The following is a 20,307-nucleotide window of genomic DNA, read 5'->3' on the forward strand; positions in this document are numbered from 1 at the left end:
CTTAGCAAATAAAGCTTTAATACTACTTTGCATTGTGCCACTGCTCGCACAATCATATTTACCATATTTTTTCCACTCCACTGTTTTACTACCATGTGTACCTTGTGCCATTTACAGACACACTGTGTACACTGTAGTATTTAAGTATATTTGATCACATAAAAGACCATTTGCTTTAATTGTTTAAAGGGCGGATCATCTGTTTTCTTTGCTGTGTTTTTCAAATGGAAACTCCCACTTAGCCGTAAGCAAAAAAGCAATGACAAAGGTCACAGCACTGATGCCCCTCCCCACCTCTCACCCTACGCACTTGCCATTTGCTGACAATGTCAGTTGAAGAGTGAGAAAAGTGTTAGCTTGGAGGTGGAACATGGTGCTTTTTTTAGGATAATTTTTATGGCTTTTATTAGATGGGACAGGATGAGCTTGATAGGGGGAGAGAAAGGGGATGACTTGCAGCAAAGGGCCCGAGGTCAGAGCTGAAACCACAGCCACTGCAGCAGGATATTGCCTTTGTACATGAGGCGCCCACTCTACCAGTTGAGCTACTGGGCGCCCTGAACATGCATTTTGACGCTTAAACATAGGAACTTCGACAAGTATTTGACTTTACAGGTTTATGTACATCAGTAACACAACTGGAAAGCTACAGAAAAAATAAATATATAAAATATATAAAAATAATGGATCCGCCTTTTCATTCATTGTTGCATGTTACAGAAATCCATGCAAACTTAAAAAACTCTGAGGTTTACTGGCTGTGTGTCGTCAGCAACAATTAATTTGCAAGGAATTAATTGCAGGAACAGAATTAGTAGAGATTACTGTGCAACAAAAGCGTGTAGGTGCACAACTTTTATTCATGCGGTTCTGCCATTGTGACTGTGCAGAGGTACAAATTGAAACAATCCTGTCATTGTTTCTCCTCATTCACTGCTGCCAGCTTGGTGATTCTGTTTGTCTTAGTTTTATCAGTTTTTCAAGCCCACCTGTCGACTCATTTTCTGGACACGACCAGCGACAAATTGAGCCATTTTTCATACCGCGATGAACATTGTTGTTTTGGTAATTTCCAATGCATGTGGTGACAAATTGGTGGAACCATTTTTCACTGCATGTTTCTCTGACGCGAGGATGTCTAATGATGCTTCTCATACAGTGCTTTTTGAAGAGCAAATTACCATCTGGTGACTTCTAGAGACTTTTTAAGCAGCCAGTAACTTCTCTCAAAGCCAGAGAGATTTCTGTTTTGCACGATTTGTCCCTGAACACACAGTTTAATCCTCACTGTCTCAGCAGGAGTCCCTGCTGGAGGAGGGAAGCGACAAGACCTTCTACGGCTCAGATGAAGATGAGGACGAGGACGAGGAGGAGAAAGAAAAGAAGGCAGAGGCGACCACCATGGCCAAGAGGAAGCCGTATGTGATGGATCCAGACCACCGGCTGCTGCTGAGGAACACCAAGCCGCTCCTGCAGAGCCGCAACGCAGCTGTAAGACCACTGCCTCTGAATAATACACACACCTTACATCAGTATAATGGCCCATTAACTCTCCTCGAGGCAGTTGCCATGGTAGACATCATAATTGTTTCTCTCCAGCGTTATCCCACGTTGAACATCAGGTCCGATGATGTGAGCAGTCGAGGTCTTCAGATGCTCGACCTTCGCTCATGTTAACAAGCAGCTGAAGTGCCCTTGAGCATTTAATCAGATCTGACCTCTCACTCTGAAATGGGGACAATTTCCCAAAGGAAATTAATAAAGCATCGCACCACATTACTAACTGCTGTGGTCACCTTGAAAGGCCCGCTTTGTTCCATGTTAGATGTTACAAAATTCCCTTGACACACATTATTCTGCCTTTGTTCTGCTGCAGTCAAGCTGTTTGCTTCAAGGCAGTTCAAGATTAACCCTGTTCCTCTGGCAACTAATGTGTTTCCTTATCTTACATGTAGTGTAGCAGACAATCAGTGAGCTCTGTAATTGCGCTTTATGCAGCTTATTGTTTTGCACCTGCTAAGTAATTAATAAACGGTTCCTTTAATGGTTCCCTTTGCCCTGATGTCTTGAAGTAATTATATTGTTGGGGGCCTGTTTGAAGCTCTCATTTTGTTTATTTTATTCTCTACTCAGTACCTGGAAGTAAGAAACTCCCACTGCAGGTGCTACCTAAAGCAGCTAGGGCCAATATTATTATATTAAAGAAGTATTTCACTGCTGGAAAGATAGTCTCCTCATAAAACTAGGCCGTCTGTGCAGTAGTAAGACACAAATACTTTTTGAAACTGGTGCTACATGACCAGAGAAATCAGAAAAAAAGAACTTGCTTTTGTTCAAGAGTTCAAGACGATACTGCTTGGCAACGTGAATGGAGTATGCAATTTCTACAGTAAGGAATTTTCATACCATTGGAGAACTTCAAGCCTAAAATATCACCTCAACGCAAAGCAGTTAACCCGGTTGTCAAAGCTAGCACAGCCTCTGATGCTAGTGCTAACAGTTACCCTCATTAAGCCACACTCGACCAGGCGTTCAGATACAAAGTAATAGTAAGTCTACCTGTGACCGACTTACTAACTCTCTTGCAAAATGGATTGCAATGGACTGCAGACCACTTTGGGTGGTAGAGGACAGGGGGACAATTGTGTCCAAAATCCAGCAGCTTTACTACGACACATCTGCCAAAATTCATTTGAATTGAATTTTTAAAAATACTTTCACAGTAAAAAAATGATGTACCCGATTAATTTACATTAATTAATCACAGAGCATGTAATAGTAGAACTAGTTTTTACATGAAACTGCTCATAACAAGTTCTGAAGATTATCTTGAGTAACCGGGTCATGATTTTTGTAAAGAGACATTGCTGCTGAATTTTTCAAATTATTTTTTGGCTCTTTGAGCACCACAAGCTGAGTGCCATCTAGTTCCATTATACTGGAGAGAAGGCAGACATCTCCATGGCTGACATGTCCAACACTCAGCTACTCACACTAAAACAATCTAGACTGATAAATAACACTACAGGTAAGAGGGAAAATATATATTATTGATTTTGGGGTGAACTGTCTCTTTAAAAGCCCTAAAAAACACAACCCCTACTCTTGAATGCTTGAATGAGTCAGTACCAAAAGAAATTTTGACCTTAGAGGCCAGAACATTGGCAGAATAAATCCATCATATTTTACATCTGCACTGCAACATACTGTATGGCGATGTAAGGCAGTGATGGTAATGGACTGCCATTTTGAAAATGAATGAATTCTCAATGGAGAACAAAGTTGAACACCCAGACAGATGATATAATACATTAGCCTGGTTCCAGACCATAGACCCCGCCCACTCAACTGAGTAGACTTGCATGTCTGGTCTGGCATACTTCAATGAATTTGCGATTTATCTCGTCCAAATGATGGACGGACCAGTGAACGCCGGGGGTCTAGCGATTAGCCAATCAGTGCCACGCTGATGTCAAGCTGTATGCCAGTGGGTAACTGGTGAGGATAGCAACGATGGCGACCGCTATAGATCCTACAGACCACATTGACGATGCTATCGAGGTATTTCGCCACTACTCGCGTTAATGGAGGACAAAATTAAGGAAGCTGCTAAACTGGATTTAACGGCGATGCAGCTGGGCGTGCACGACGACGGAGACATTTTAAAGGGGCAATGCTCGCTTGTTTTGGGCACCCCTGAGGCATGGATACTAATGACGTAAGATTCTGGGTGAGTCGTTGATCTCTACTGATTGGTTAGGGAAAAATCAAATTCCCTCCCCCTTGTAAATCGCCTTCAATGGAAGCCATGTCAGACTGAAGGTTCTGGGAGCTTCAGTCTGACACTCTGGCTAATAATACCTGCAACTTTGTATTGTATTTTATATTGTGAGATTGGTGAAGATTTAACCCTCCATTTGTTTCCTCTGCATCTTCCAGGTGGTGATGGCTGTGGCCCAGCTGTATTTCCATCTTGCCCCTAAAGCAGAAGTTGGGGTGATTGCCAAGGCCCTGGTCCGTCTCCTAAGGAGCCACAGGTGAGTTAAAGTGTCTGTAATTTGAAATAAATCATCTGCTGTGATTGCTGTACCATAGATGTTGGCAGAAAATATTTTTGGAAGGGTAGTCAGACCAGCAGGAGCCGTCTCACAGTGTTATTGTGGCTGAAAATGGAGCGAAGGTTGAAAATGACAGCTGCCTTTATGAGTCTCAGTCGAAAAGGAAAAAAACAAAACAAAAAATACACAGCTGACTGTGATAAGAGGAAACTGTGAACTGAGCAAACTGGAAAACAGTGCGAGAACAAAACAAAAATGACAAGTGAGGGTAGTAAAATAAATCTGTGTAGCCCTGAAGCAGGAAGTGAAATTAAACAGGGAGCTCAGCGAGTCTGAGGTAAACATGAAGGCATAAACCATAAGGAGTGATGACGGCACATAACCGGCCTCTCGCCTGTAAGTCCTGCAAACTGTCAGCTTCTTATTGAACGAGTGCTCTTGTGGCTCTGCGTGTGCTGTAATGGGATCATCACTCAGTAGCGGCCGAACAGCAGCATCGCTCTGTGGGGGATTTATCAGAAACACGTTGCACCGTACGATAAGTTTCATTAGACTTTATTATCCGTATGGAGTCTCGGCTCTAATTACAACACCGGTTCACTACCTTTAAGAATGATGCCTAGATGTTCAACAGGAAGGTTAGTGGGGGTATTCAATGCATTTTATTGGACTTGTTTGTGTAGAATACTACCTGTAAACCTGTCCAAATGAACATGTGCATAAATGCAGATGTCCTGCAGTTTGCATGGAGATCAAAAGTTTGCTTTTTTAAATTCAGTGTCTGTATTGCAAAAAAAAAACACCAACTATTACTTTTATTGAATTTTAATCTGAGGAATAAAACAAATTAAGATTCAGAATACTTATTGATTTGGGGTTTCTTTGTGTGTGGTACTGCCAGTGATTGTGGCTTTGTAGCCACATGCTTAACTATGACCGACACTTCTGTATTCTTTTCTGCCAAGTAGGAGATATGATAGCTGGGAGTAACTTCACATATCTCAGACTAAGAATTACAGCTGAAGATGAGAAGTATTTGTGAGGCTGCTGCTGCCTCACACAGAAAAGTTGAGCTACAACAACTAGTTAGCTTGTGTTTGCATCTATCTGGCAGCAGCATCTCTAATTCGTCGCTTAGCTAATATCATTTCCAATAAGTAACTCAGACAGGCTACATGTCAGCAAATCCAACAAACTCTGTTAATGTTGACAGCTATTTTAGATTTAGATGAAAATGCCTATTAGTTTCAGTCACATTTTAGCCATTTTTATCCTTCATAGTTTTAGTCTAGTTTTAGTCAACAAAATAAATTTTTAACATTTTAGTAATTCATAACATTGTAGTAACTTTTTTTTAATCTTTAAACTAATCCAGTGAGGTTAATTCATGTATTAGAAATTAGAATCAAGGTCACAGCTTGTATAAAAATTTCATTAAGACACATTTTTTCTACAACTATAAATAATTTCTGCACACTTACAAACTGTCATGTCTCCATCAGAGTTTGACAGGTTTAAGGGCTGATTTATGAACACACACTTAATGATCATCATTTGAAAAGTTCAGCATCTCTATTTATGCTCTCAAAAACTTTGACACCACAAATAACTAATCTGAGACAATTAGGATTTGTCCCCAGGTTCATTGTATACTCTGACTGATTGATCTCACTGTTAAAAAGCAGAAAAATAACTGCAACAAATAATAATATCTGCAATAATAATCTGCAACATGACCGACTAAAAACTAAACTTCCACCTCTGTTAGAGAAAATTAATCTGAGTTCAGAGTGTTTACTTAAAGCACAGCTACACTGACAGATAACTGAGCCTCCTACCTGCCTGTCAAACAGTATCAAACCATAAACCTTACAGAGACAGACTGAGGGGAGTCCTGCGGGGATCAGCTATGAAATCCAGCAGCTGGTGGCTGTTTGCTCCGCTGCCATTCAACGGCTAACAGGTGGAGCTAGCTGCTAACAGCCACCTAACAAGCTCCACAAATCCATTCAGCAGCTCCACCATCCACAATCAGACACACACGGCTGATTATTTACTGCTGAATTGCAGCTCACAACTCGCACTGATGGCTGATGCTGCTCTGGTGTGAGTGTTTTTGCTGGCTAGCTAAACATCCTGGCGCAGACTATTTACTGGAGTTTACCAGCCTGTCACTCATGCGGCATTTGAAGATTATTACAAGCACAGCTGTTCGCAGCTTTCAGTGTCTGATAATCCACCACTAACATTTTCATCACGTCTCGTCAAAGAAAATAAAACAGATTTTGTCTTAGTTTTTGTTATTGAAATCTATTTTAAGCTCGTCATCGTGTCATTTTCATCATGGAAAAAAAGGCTGTTGACAAAAAAATTTCATCAAAGAAATTAACACTGAACAAACTGCCAATTTAGTGCAACATATTGGTATCTTTTGTTAGCCAGTTGAAAAATTTGATGTATTATTAACTAGACAGTGAGAGTTGTAGTGCCCAGATATGTTAGTGAGCTGATGACATCTTAAGTATTTGTCTAAATGAAGCTTTCCCAATTCTTTATGTTCAAAGAAATATTACCACTGTGGTTAAAAGCTGTGGACCTCCAATATGGCTGCAGTGTCTTTGGATAAGTAGGCAGGGAAGGACAGGAGAGAAAAGGGGACTGACATTTTATTAAATACATCTGTTTCTATCCTGCTCATTTTCCTACATCGATCTCTCCTGTTTCTGTCTCCAGTGAGGTCCAGTATGTCGTCCTTCAGAACGTGGCAACAATGACGATTAAGAGAAGGGTGAGCTTCACCTGTTGGTACCTTCTGGTTGTTTCTGTGTGGATAATGAAATTATAAAATTCAGTGTTTTTTTTTTCTTCCTGTTCTTTGTGTTTCACAGGGAATGTTTGAACCGTACCTGAAGAGTTTCTACATCCGCTCCACAGACCCGACCCAGATAAAAGTCCTCAAGGTTCTTTTCTTTCCTATTCTATTTTATTGCTTTAGTCAGAATTATGCTGCTATCTGTTTTCTCTGTAATCCTCATGCTGGATCAGTGGAAGACTTTTAAGGCCCAAATGCACTGAGAGTGATAATTGACACGCTTCATTTGATGCTCCGATGGTGCACAGCAGACATAAAATATCAACACCTCTGAACCAGCAGTATAACAAGTTTGGAGTAGAGGCGTCAAAGCAGTTTGAGCATCTTAAAGCCCTTTGGGTGCGTGTTTTGCTGTTGAAAACAAAAGGTGTACTTCAAAACACATGCGTTAGATGCTTTCAGTGCATTTGGGCCTTGAGGCATGATACTTTAATGTACAGCATATCTGCAGCCAGCATCTTTTGCCTGTCCACAATCATCTTAAAGGGATAGTGCACCCAAAAATGAAAATTCAGCCATTATCTACTCACCCGTATGCCGAGGGAGGCTTAGGTGAAGTTTTAGAGTCCTCACATACCTTGTGGAGATCCAAGGGGAGAGGGGGTAGCAACACAACTCCACCTAATGGAGGCTTACAGTGCCCCAGATTCAAACATCTAAAACCACATAATTGAAACCACAGAATATCTCCATACTGCTCGTCTGTAGTGATCCAAGTGTCCTGAAGCCCCGACATAAAAAGTTGTTTGGAAAAACGTCATTTAAACTCTGTTTTTAGCCACACACCTGAACGCGGTGCCCATGTCTCACGGTCACGGCATATGGGTGAGTAGATAATAGCTGAATTTTCATTTTTGGGCACACTATCCCTTTAAACCCACTTACGCTGAGTTAACGAATCAACTGCTATGAATTGGAGTGAAACAGTTTCTAAGATGAGAACATGAATGTGAAAAACGTACGATTTTACCAGTGAAATCACAGTCTTTGGTGCAGGTTCCAGTAAAATCTTGTTAAAGGAAAAAGCTACACAGTAATTACAGTAAACATTGTTTGTATTTCACTTTTAAACTGTGTTTGCAGTGTTCAAAAAGGTTTTTTTCTGTGTATCGCAGCTGGAGGTTCTCACCAATCTGGCCAATGAGACGAACATTTCCACCATCCTCAGAGAGTTTCAGGTACGGTGGAGCGCTCTGTGAAGAGAGAATTTTCTCTTTAATCAGGATTCATCATCTTCTTTTCTGTAATATTGTACTGAGTGAACACTTATTTCTGGCAGACGTACATTAAAAGCATGGATAAAGACTTTGTGGCCGCCACGATCCAAGCCATCGGCCGCTGTGCTACTAATATCGGCGAGGTGAGGGACACGTGTCTGAACGGCCTGGTGCAGCTGCTGTCCAACCGAGACGGTAAGTCTGTTTATTTGACACTTGAGACACATACAAAGAGTAGAATGAATAAATTGTTGTGGCAGACAGTATCGGAAATCAGGTCAATATGATAATTTAATCAAGATTTTTCATTTGCGTTTGTAAATTATGAAATATACTTTACCTCAGTGGAAAAGAAGCAGCAGAAGATACATTTTAGACAACCTGTTACCTTAAGTGAGTAAGGGAATGAATTTAAATTTTAATACCTCATTCTAGGATGATGATAAGGGAAAACATATTGAGTGTTCATTCATGACTTATGACTCCTCCTCCTGTTGCACAGAGCTGGTTGTAGCTGAGTCTGTGGTGGTTATTAAGAAGCTGCTGCAGATGCAACCAGAGAAGCACAGTGACATCATAAAGCACATGGCGAAACTAACAGACAACATCCAGGTGAGCGTCTCATTTACAAACTCAAAACAGAAGCTTTAGGGGGTGATCACACAGAAATTAGACGCAAGAGACGCGGACGCTTCAAAGACGCTTGAAATGCTAGAAGCGCTTATTCAATGCGCGCTAGCTACTGAAATAAGTTGAAAATATTTTAACTTTTCAGCGTCTACGCGCATTTTTAGACGAGCGTCTAAAAAGAAGCATCTAAAAAGACGCCAGAAAAATGCCTGTCTAAAAAGACGCTTGAACAGCGGTCAGACACACCGTATCATAGGAAAACAATGGTTTTACTGGCGTCGCGTTTCTAGCGTTTCATCTTGGTGTGATCGCTCCCTTAATGTCAGAGTTTTACCTCCTGTTTTAAACTATCCTTTTGGATTTTAACTTTACATTTAAAAGCTCCTGGGTTGTGGTATTAAAACAAGCTTGCCAAATGGGGGTTTATCCTGACAAAACCCAGACACAACCATTTGATTTGATTGTAATTGTTCTCAGGTGCCGATGGCGCGGGCCAGCATCCTGTGGCTGATTGGAGAATATTGTGAGCATGTACCGAAGATTGCCCCAGATGTCCTGAGGAAGATGGCCAAGTCGTTCACCTGTGAAGAGGACATTGTCAAGCTACAAATCATCAATTTGGCTGCCAAGCTTTATCTCACCAACTCTAAACAGGTATGAATGGTGTTTTCTGTGATTAGAGCGTAAAACTTTAACTTGTCAACAGTGTGTGCAGTGCCACCAAGCTTCAGTGTCGAAACATCACTGAAGCAAAAAGATGTTGGTTAGTTTTTGAATTTGTGGTGAGAATGTGTTCCTTCCTCGACCTGAACCAACTGCAGTCACATGACACATTGTTTGGGTTAAACATGAGCATGTTACACTCCTTGAGGATTATTAATGTGCACCTCCTCCTGTACTGCCTTAATATGCACATTCAGCACATCCAATGCATCAAAACATTGTTTTCTAGTTGGAGCCGCGCCTCGTTTTCAAACTGTATGGTTTGACTAAAATGAACAATGACAGCAATATAGTCCACGATGAGCAGCGCTAAAATCAACCTGCGTAGTTGTCCCTCCATTGTGACATTACAAAGTGTCACATTTATCTTGCAAGTGTACTCTTCTTCAGCGTTTGGTTTACTTCCTGGATTATTCCCGCATGGAAATTCTGACCAATCAAGAGCAGCTTTCTCACACAAGGCCTTTGATCCGGTTGTAAATGCTGCCGTGAGAACACGAACCAACTCTAGGCAATTATAGAACTTATTAACAAAATGAGTCCCTGATTCAGACCAAAGAAAGACAACTCTAGGTCTGAAAGCAGCCTAAAAGTAAAATGTTTACATCTGAATTTTAGTGACGTAAAAGTATAATGTAGCAGAAAATTGAATTAGTCGAATTAGGTACCTCAAAATTGTACTTCAGTACAGTGCTTGAGTAAATGTACTTTCCACCACTGCCACTTACTACTTGTAGATACATAGTAAGCATCTTACAACTCTCTAATTTGTCCTAGTAACGTTCTCTCTTCCCTCTCCAAAAACAGTTTAATAACAACAGTAATAAAATTATCAAGCCAAGAAACACAAGTTTTATTTCAGTTTTCATTTTAATTCATAGTTTCACACATAAATCTATTTCAATTTCTGTTTCATGCAGTTGGAAAGTGACGTTGGCAGCACTACAGTGAAACCAGACTGATGGTTAAGCACCACAGAAAGAAGAGATTCTGTGTTGCCAAATCCATGAGAGTCTGTTGCTGAGACGGAGATGTGTCTCAAACTAAATTAATTTTCTCCTGATTTGTCTTTCTGAAAAATGCAGTTTTAGTGTCAGAATGTTTGGAAGATATGTGGCTTGTGAAAACTGTGTCCAGTATTTACTTCTGTGACTATACCGCAGAGAATTGGTCATAATACTTACTCAAGTTCACTTGTCTTATTAGAGTGAAAAGACTCAGGGCCACGGCTAGTCTCCTAAAGGGGCGGGGCAGTGGTGAAACCCACGTGACACAGATGCAGGAAATTAATCTAAAGTGCGCAGTCTCAGTTGATCAATGGTCCCTGACACTGCTAACTACCCAGAACACCATAGCAACCACCTAGCAACCCTTTAATTCACTCTAGCAACTACCTAGCAACATCCAAAAATCTTGAGAGACGACAGCAACCACCTAGTGACACTATCAACCACTTACCTGATGCAGTGTTTTGATATAATTGTTTATATGATCCTCATCTGACATGTCCTTTATGTTCCATCTTCTCACAGACCAAACTGTTGACGCAGTATGTTCTCAATTTGGCCAAGTATGACCAGAACTATGACATCCGTGATCGGGCACGCTTCATCCGCCAGCTCATTGTGCCCACTGAGAAGAGTGGAGCTCTCAGCAAGTACGCTAAGAAACTGTTCCTCGCCCTCAAGCCTGCACCGGTGCTCGAGTCTCCATTTAAAGGTACGGAAGCTGTTTACATAAAGCTTTGAGAGGGTGGAAAGCTAACACAGTCCCAAATTGTTAAGATAACCAAGAACACTGAAACAAAGATTACTCAGATATGTGCTCTGATCAGCGAGGAGGGTTTTTATCTGGTTCTTGATCTTTTATTTTCGATTTTCTTGACATTTCTATTAAGAAATTGACAACTTTTGTAATATCCTTTAGGACTTACATTTGGGGCTCGTATCTCTTAATGAAATTCAAGTTTAAGAGTCTCTACTAACCATTAAAACTAGATTAAGTATTCATGTAATAACAAGTTATATCATCGCCAGCACTGGTCTAGTGTAGAGGTTTTCAAACTGTACTGGGACAGAGTGCATATAGCCAAGTGGTTATATGTCATATACCCGTTATACATTTTGGGTGGGGCAACACAATGGTTTGAGTTGAAGGTGTGAGAAAGAATAGTATCAGTAACATTGTTAACACTGTGCTACATTACAGAGAAATACAAAACCGTACTAATGAACCTTCATTAATATAGGCCTGTATTTTATCTCCAAGTGCACGTCACACACTGAGCGAGCCGCCTGTTAATGACGCTGTGGGCTAATGGGCATGTAGCTACTTCCATGTTTCAGATGATACGTCATGTTTGTAGTCGATCAATGAAGATGAGTTTACATATCACCTTGGGTTCGTCCTTCACCTTCTCAAAATGATCCCACACTTTGGATTTCCTGCCCGACATGTTATTAACTAGCCTGTGGAATAACCGCAGCTAACTTAGTGACTCCATGGCCACATTGTACTTACTTACATCTTTGGTGTAGAAACATAAATGCCTTATTGGCTGCTGGGCTGTACGTCTCTACAAATATTAACCAATGAAAATAAACCAAATCCATGCTTTACAAATTTGAAATTTTACAAGTCATCCTGGATTTTTTTTTTCTTGTGCTTCTGCAGATCGAGACCACTTCCAGTTGGGTTCATTGTCCCACTTGCTGAATGCCAAGGCTGGCGGCTACCAGGAGTTGCCTGACTGGCCTGAAGCCGCCCCAGACCCCTCCGTGCGCAACGTGGAGGTGAAGGATTCTGTGCGTGCAGTGGGAACAGTAATATACAGAGACACAGGGGCCTCCTGGGGTCCCCAAAAAGTGGAGGGGAGTGAGGGTTGCTCCCGCCCCAGAGCAGTGCCTCAGAGGGGCTGGACCGAGTCGCCAGAGCTTCACATCCAATATAACATTAACTCCAATATAACACTGATTCCTCTGTCACTAGCCATCTCTCATCCACTTACAGCTCATTAACAGCTCATCTGTAACATGCATCTTTTTTGGCCTCCATCTGTGTCCAAATGGATGCTGCTTAACAACTCCCTACCTCCATGGAGGAGAATGAGTCACACAGGAGAAAAGAGGATTATAGCTTCTATTTAAAAACTTCTGATTCACTATGAAAACACAACTCCTCGCCCTCTCTGCTGCACTTGCTTCTGTTCGGCAGCAGCGTACTCGCCCCGTCTGGGTGATTTCTCACCGATGTTTGAGCCAATAGCACATGTGATATAGAAGGGAGCCGATTTGGGAGCTACAACCAAATTTGTCCCTACAAATCAGTGTCAACAGCAGTAAACCACCTCCTGCTGTCTGTGCTAGAGGTCGACCTGAGGGGGGATATTAAGACACCTAATATTTCTGCACAGATGCAGCTCATACTTCATATTATGCATCAATTTTGGCCTAATTATTCCCCAAATTCTTTAGTAGGAACACAGGTTATACTCATCAGGACTGAACAAACTCTTATTTGATATCAGTGTGTTTGTGGAGCATCATCCCAACTCACCACAGTCCCTCCTCTTCTTCTCCATCCCATTCACTCCATGTGCCATCGGGTCATAACCAACAATGTGATTTAAACTGAAGATATGAAATCAAAACTTGAGTGTGTCACTTCTTGCTCAAAATCAAGGCTCATATAACTTGATTTTAAATTTCAGGAGTGACCTCAAGGCTTGATTTTGTCGTCATATTCGTGAATTATTCTGATTATAGTGATGTTTTTTTCTCCTTCACAGCTCAGTGTTCCATACTCAGTGTTAAATTGTCATTTAGTTGTGATGCAGAGTTCAAGATGAGGCCACAGGTGCATCGAGGTTTATTTTGATCTGACTAGTGGAGCATAAGGGACCATACAGGAAGTTGAGTATGTTTTAGCTACGTAAGTTGCATTACCGTTGACCGTTTTCCAAAATATTTAATTCACTTCTAAACTCATTCCCGACCTTCCAGGCAGATATTATGTCCTGAAACATGCTTGAGATAGCTGATCCATCACAGTGAACGATTACGACTTTACATAATGTGATAACGCAGCTGTGAGCAGGCACTGTTTTGAGAAGCGCCGACGTCTGATTGATTTTCTGACAACATGTCTCATAACTGCAGCTCGGTTTGAAATGCCATACCCCAGTTTTACCTCTCTTATTGTGGTCTGGCAGGGATCAAATCACATCAGCCTCTGACGTCAATTTAAGGTCCTGCAGATGATGACTGATGCCTCACACATCAACATGAACCCTCTCTGCACCTAACTAGGGAAACTCATACCTCTCTCTCTTCCCACCAGTTTCCAGCAGAACTGTCACAATCAAGGATGTTTCATCAACAGGGTTGGGCAAGTTACTCTGAAAATGTAATATATTACATCTTACTTTCATTTGAAAGAAATCAATCACTTTACAATTTTACTCTCTTTTTAGAGTAAGATGTTACTGTCACCAAAAATGACCTCAGAAGAGCTAATGTTCATTTTAAATGGATGAGGGTCATGTTGTTTCACAGCAGATAATCAAAGCACAGAAGCTTTTATTACAGTTCATTTCAGATCCAGTGCTGCAGGTCTGACCCATTCATGCATTCACATACAGTAGTTACCACTGTGTATTAATATCCCTGCTTAAATTAATAATAGCATGATGATATAGAACAATTAAATATCCTTGGACACATGGAGGTTCACAGAGGATCACAGTCTGATAATTATGAGATATGGATAAATATTTGTGGGCCTATGATATGAAACACAACAAACAAATATTGAGGTCAGCACAACGAACAGAATGGCGTGCGATTAGGTCACTATGACGCGCGCAAATTAATACTACCGGAGCTGGAGGACCCACCTGCTGGTTCCCAGTGTGCCAATCAGCTACAACAGCACAGGAGAGAGAGTTATGCAAAGAACAGGACTGTGTGCTGGTGCTGCTCTGCAGTTGTAGGAGATATGAATAGAAACACATCCAACATATACTAACATCACCCAGATGTGCCGATCATTGGGATGAGGAAAAAAAGACAAACTGAAGGCCAGCTACTTATCCCCACTGCTTTCTAGCAGCCTTACAATGCGAAGGCAGAATGGGATATGTTTCTGGACGTGGCAGGTGTACTAATGGAAACACACTGAACATGATAATGCAGTATGACATCACCCAGATGTGCCGATCACTATCACCCTTCTATAATGTAGTCTGTAATGACATGACAACACAGTAGAAGTGGAGTGGTTTGGACCAGTGTGGATAAATGAAAAATTAAAACATTTAACAGTACATTTCGGATGGTAACGCAGTACGTTATCCTGTTGGTAAAGCGTGACATTACTTTGTCACTGCTAAAACATATTATATTGCTGTAAGGAGTTACTTTTGTATCGCATTACCCCCAAAATTGGTCGTAGGGCAGAGGGCACTGCACAGTTGAAGTGAACATTAGTACCAAAATGGGGCATTGTATTGATAACCTGCTAGCTGTTATGACATTATATTTTTTTAACCAAAAAACAAGCATGGACCAACTATTAGTGACACACCCACTAATGTCGCCAGGGTTTGTGCTTCTTCAAACCAGGTTATTTTTGGTCGAAATACTGTGAGCGGTTCAAAATTAATTACAGGAACCAGAACAGAACAGAAAGGATATCACTATGGTAAAAATGTGGTAGCTGTTCATTCACTAGTAAAGACCACGCCAAAACAATATGTCGTTTAAAGGTTTAATAGTAACTCAGGAGGTGTTAGTTGTTGACTAGTGAATGGATGTAAGTGGGGAGTGAAGGTAGAAGAGGGATGTCTTCTGTTACTTTGATCTGGGAGGATGTAGTGGAGATCGGGCAGAGGGAGACTCAGTGTGGGGGTACTGTCTCAGGCGATTCTCCCACCCGATGAAGGAATGTTGGTAGGGATGAGGTAGGGAGGATGATGGATGAAGGGAAAGGGAGGGTGGGTCGAGAAATCTGAGACAAACAGAGCAGGATGGGTTGACCAGGTATAAGTAGCCTTGACAGGTCATCAGAGATGTGGTTGAGGCGTCGCCCTGCTCCCGAACCTTAACAAATCAACTTCATTTAAAAATCCTCATTTATCCTCAATTATCAACCTAAATTAAATGATTATAGTCATTGCAATTCCAAAATTATGTTTCAGTTAATCATTCTGACATTTAGTTTGAATAGATATTGGATTTGGGTGTTTGGAAAGGCATTGATTTATGTCTTTGCTGTAATAGGTCCTCCAGGTCAGGATCAATCGATTCTCGCGGGTGTTTTTCAGACTTTAATCTTGTTTCTAAAATCAACATTAATCTGGATTAAAGACCAACATAGGTTTCTGCTGCAGCCCCTTAAAATATTGTTGGAAATCCTATTGATTGCACCATAAAGGAGAGTTTTCAGAGTAGTCCCTGCTGCAGTTACCTTGTGATAATAGTGTGATTTGTTTATTGTGACGAATCAGTCCATCTACCACAGACCTGTGGGTTTGTTTACCACAGGGAGTGCTCTTGCAGTTGCCAGGGGATACAGATTTTAATTTGGTCAAACGTCCCACCATCAGCTGAACCACCTGCTGCAGAGAACCTTGAAGTCGTTAAAAGAGACGGATACATTGTTGGAGTGCTGATAGCAGGAATACAAAGGTGACCAAAAAGGAAGAAAAAAAGACGTTGACAATCCAAGGATCGTGCATCTAGTGTGACGAAATAATTCTACAACATTCACTTTTTGTATAATTCATAGGGTTAAATAACATTCAATAGAGTAAAATACATTCAGAATAACACATTAAACATGATGGGTGGTGCCTACAAAGGGATATTTGAACTCTGAGCACATCTCAAATCTGTAGGTTGTTTTTCAAAGTGTGTTAAAAAGAATGAAAAGCAATGTACGACTCGAAAAACCTAAAAAGTAAGCTTTAGAAAATGGTCAACAGTGATGTGTGATGGTCGTGATTTGTACTTCAAGAGCATAAATAAGTAAAGAACTCCAGTATGGTCCTTGAAGTAGCAGCTCAGGTGCTCAGAAACGTCACTGGGTCGTTATCAGACTGAGCGTCCCGTCACATCCACTCATGTAAAAGCGGTGAGGGTGAGTGGATCCTCTGAAGCTCCGACCTCTCTGACAGGCTCTCTGCACATTATGCATCTCCACAGACAGAGGAAGTCATAACCACCAGCGAGGGGCGGATCGGCTTGCTAGGAGACTGGAGAGAGGTGCCTCCTCGGTTTGGGAGTGCGGTGGTGTTTGTCTTGATGACTGCTGTCTCTTTCCTCTCATAGTCTCTCTCTGATTGTCAGAACGCAGCGACTGACGATAGTCAAGCTGACAAGATAAGATTAATAAGATTTTACCCCTCACTGCATCATGGCAGATTAACAGAGAGACAGCTGAGCCGTCTTTCTCCCAAGTGGAAAGAGATTAACCAGAGGATACACAAATAATAATTTATTCTCTTTAGAGAAATCAAAACTGTAGAGTTGATGATACATCATAAAGACTTATTTAAGTAGTAAATGAATCCAGTCAAAAGAATCAGTAAGATGAGCTTGACAGCAGTTGGAAGTCTCAACTTAAGGTCCACTTACTTGCCTCTCTGAGGGCTTTCGATGATATCCCATGGTCTTCATCAGCAGATGAAATTTGCTCAGTTGTCAATGAACTATAATTGTTTAAACTCAGCATTATGTTATTAATAATTATTCCAGTATTCTGAGCACTTTTAGAACTTTTCTTCTATGTTTGCTCAAAAGTTGAGATTGACATTTAAAAACTGCATTCAATGTCCACTTACTCACTTATTTACACTTAACTTTGAAGCAATCTTTCACCCACAAAATGATGATGTGAATATCAATGAATCGACCTGTGTTACATTAGAAAACTGTGAACAGTGAACAAAGAATCCAAAAACGGAAAGAAAATTCTTGATGCATGAAGTAAATGGTGTCCCCGTGTAAAAACAGCAAAACTATATCAAAACGTACGTTTACAAACTCACACACAACTCGTGTAAATCTTATTTATCCAGTTGTGTAAACCCTGTTTCCACCACTTTCAGTATGGTACCTTTGGAACCAACAGTAACCCTTCAGACATGGTACCTAGACCATAGCATTTCCACTGCAAACAGTCCTGTTAAATGTGGGCGGGGTTGTTGTCACTCACTGCTCCGTCCAGCACTCACTGTATTTCCTCATCACCTGTGACATAAAGGGAAGTCTGCACCTCATTTATCGTCCACAGAACGAGGCTGCACGCCAACCATTCAGAACAAAATGGAACAGGCTGCAGTGAGAGTCTCTCTCCATGAGATATTTGAAAATAGCGTTTTTTGTGTTTAGTCCTTCTCAGGCAAGCTCAGGGATTTAGTGTTGCTGGAGCGCACAGGAATGATCTCCGCAACGCTTTTTTTATTCTCTAAGAGAGGATTCGAGTATATGCAGTTCACATAATTTATTCATAATTACATTATATACATAATTATTCTGCAAGAGTTGTTTGAGAGTTGGTAAACTGATGTTTTGATATGATTTTGCTGTTGTTAAACGCGGCCTCCCTTTACTTCAATTCATCAAGAATTTTCTTTGTTTTTCGGACTCTTCATTCTCCTGAGGCATGTAAACAAACAAAGTTTTTCCCATGAATTCAACCATAATAGAAGGTTTGACCTCTACAATTTGAAGACAACTTGCCAAGCTTCATCTGCTGATGATAAAGATGAGTGAGAGGTAAACTGCAACGTGCTCTGGATAAAAGCTGTAATGTATCAGCCGAAAGCCCCAAAATAAGACAATAAGCTGTTACGTGAGCTGGTCAGTTCGGAGGCCTCTGACTTCACTGTTTTCATCTTCTGCACCAAACTGGTCTTGTGTGAAATTTGTGACACGGTTTGTATCGTGTCACAAAAGTTGATGTGTTTTACTGAGTGGTGTGATTCAGATTTCTGCTCCGCCTCTCCTGTTCCACCTCATCATTTTATCCATGCTGGAACGACATCATGCTTTGTCACTGATGAAGACATTAATAGTTAATGCATTGTTGTGTATTTGCTTGACATATTAGACATAGTGAATGTTAATGTTGACTTTTCCTTTCTTTAAGTTTATATTTAAGTATATACAGTATGGTTAAGTTATATTGGAGTGCGTTAGTTTTACTAGAAAAAAGTAGCTACCTTATTTTCCAGATATTTTGCTAAATACTGTAATGAAATCTGGGGTTTATTTTGTCTCTGTGATATCAGAAACTGTTCTCACACGTCTTCTTTTTAGACCCAGAAACCTTCCTGTGCCTGTTTCTCTTGCTTTCCTGACTTCTTTCTCCTCCCTTATCTCACCTCCATCCCAATCTTTTTTTTCTTTTCTACATCTGCCAGGTTTTTACGCTGCTTGAAAGAGTCACAACATTAACGAGTGTGAGTCAGTTAGCGGCAAAGAGCCCACCTCCTTGAGCCTCAACCCATATAGCGGCAAAACCCAAGTGCTTTCTGACACCCCACTCTCTCCCCGCCGCCTAATGTAGTCGCTGTTCTGTGCTTAGCTCAGCCAAAGCTACCTGAAACACAGCACCCTCTTCCTCGGTCTCTACCATTAAAGAAGTGATTCTTTCAGCAGGACGTGCGGTCCTCCAACATGTCGGCATGCATTAGCAGCCTCGTGGGTTTTAAATGGGGTTTGGAGATGTCCGCACTCATTAGCAGATGGCTCTAGTTAACGAGTTTGGTCACAGGAAGAGCGAGACAGATCAGTGTCTTTTTCAAAGTGTGGGAGGATAGTCACCGCTCCTCAAAGACATCACTTCTCTTAATGGAACTGCTCCTTGTATTAAAAGAAAACCATCTCTGCAACTGGTCATGAAGGCATCACCTGGTGCTGACATCTATCTGTGCACAAAAATCACATTAATGTCTGTACTGAATTTGTTCTCTGACTGTCAGATCTAAAAGCAGATCTGATGGCTGGCTTCTTTTGGCTGCTTCGCGCCCAGGCAAAGGCATTCATGGCCATGCTACTGTAATCTGCCCACGTCTCTGCTTCTGTCTGAGGGGGTTGTCACCCGGGCGGAGCTGGCGGCTCACTGTTTGAACTCTGCTTCCTCTGCCAGGTGCCTGAATGGACCAAGTGCAGCAGCCGAGAGAAGAGGAAGGAGAAGAAAGTGGAGAAGCCGTTCTACTCTGACTCGGAGGGCGAGTCTGGGCCGACAGAGTCAGCTGACAGTGGTGACTATAGCAGGCTGTGCTGTTGTCGTCACATCCTTTAATCAGATTAGTCCATTACAGATGTGTGTGTGTGATTGTGTGTGTGTGTGTGTGTGTGTGTGTGTGTGTGTGTGTGTGTGTGTGTGTGTGTGTGTGTGTGTGTGTGTGTGTGTGTCTGAGAGAGAGCATGAGCTCTTAAGCTTTAGGGAGGCATTAATTAATATATTAATGAAGGTGTAGCACAAAGTTTTCTCTCCGATCTCTCTGTAGTCATTTTTGTTGTGTGGGAACCTGCTTATTCTTTTTTTTTTTTATTGTAACCTGCCTCTAAAAAAGGAAAATGCGTCTGTGGTATCAATGATGCAAGAGATGATAAAATTTTGATCATTAAGGAAAAACTGGAACAAATAATGATTTCACAGAGTAAGAAGTTACTTTAGATTTGACCACATGAGACACTGAGTTTGATCCTGATTGTTGTAAATGAAAACTTTTTGTTTTATGTCAGAGGAGACGGTGTTACTAAAACCAGGTAGACTTCCATGTGCGTGTCTGTGTGTA

General features: G+C 41.2%; 1 protein-coding gene across 4 annotated transcripts in view; it reads left to right on the forward strand.

The window, feature by feature from the left end:
• LOC125887739 (AP-3 complex subunit beta-2) overlaps positions 1-20,307 on the forward strand; it is a 71,177-nt gene that overhangs the window by 32,776 nt on the left and 18,094 nt on the right. The window contains exons 8-19 of one of the 4 annotated variants that reach the window (XM_049574778.1): positions 1,297-1,491; positions 3,940-4,037; positions 6,792-6,846; positions 6,947-7,018; positions 8,046-8,108; positions 8,210-8,342; positions 8,650-8,759; positions 9,255-9,431; positions 11,033-11,219; positions 12,174-12,292; positions 18,925-18,963; positions 19,653-19,767. In XM_049574778.1, coding sequence (XP_049430735.1) covers positions 1,297-1,491; positions 3,940-4,037; positions 6,792-6,846; positions 6,947-7,018; positions 8,046-8,108; positions 8,210-8,342; positions 8,650-8,759; positions 9,255-9,431; positions 11,033-11,219; positions 12,174-12,292; positions 18,925-18,963; positions 19,653-19,767 — 1,363 coding nt within the window. Of the gene's footprint in view, positions 1-1,296; positions 1,492-3,939; positions 4,038-6,791; positions 6,847-6,946; positions 7,019-8,045; positions 8,109-8,209; positions 8,343-8,649; positions 8,760-9,254; positions 9,432-11,032; positions 11,220-12,173; positions 12,305-18,924; positions 18,964-19,652; positions 19,768-20,307 lie in introns of all 4 variants that reach the window. The other 3 variants (XM_049574779.1, XM_049574780.1, XM_049574781.1) reach the window with 3 other exon arrangements.

This window comes from Epinephelus fuscoguttatus, linkage group LG4 (genome assembly GCF_011397635.1).
Source record: "Epinephelus fuscoguttatus linkage group LG4, E.fuscoguttatus.final_Chr_v1".
NCBI lineage: Eukaryota > Metazoa > Chordata > Actinopteri > Perciformes > Serranidae > Epinephelus > Epinephelus fuscoguttatus.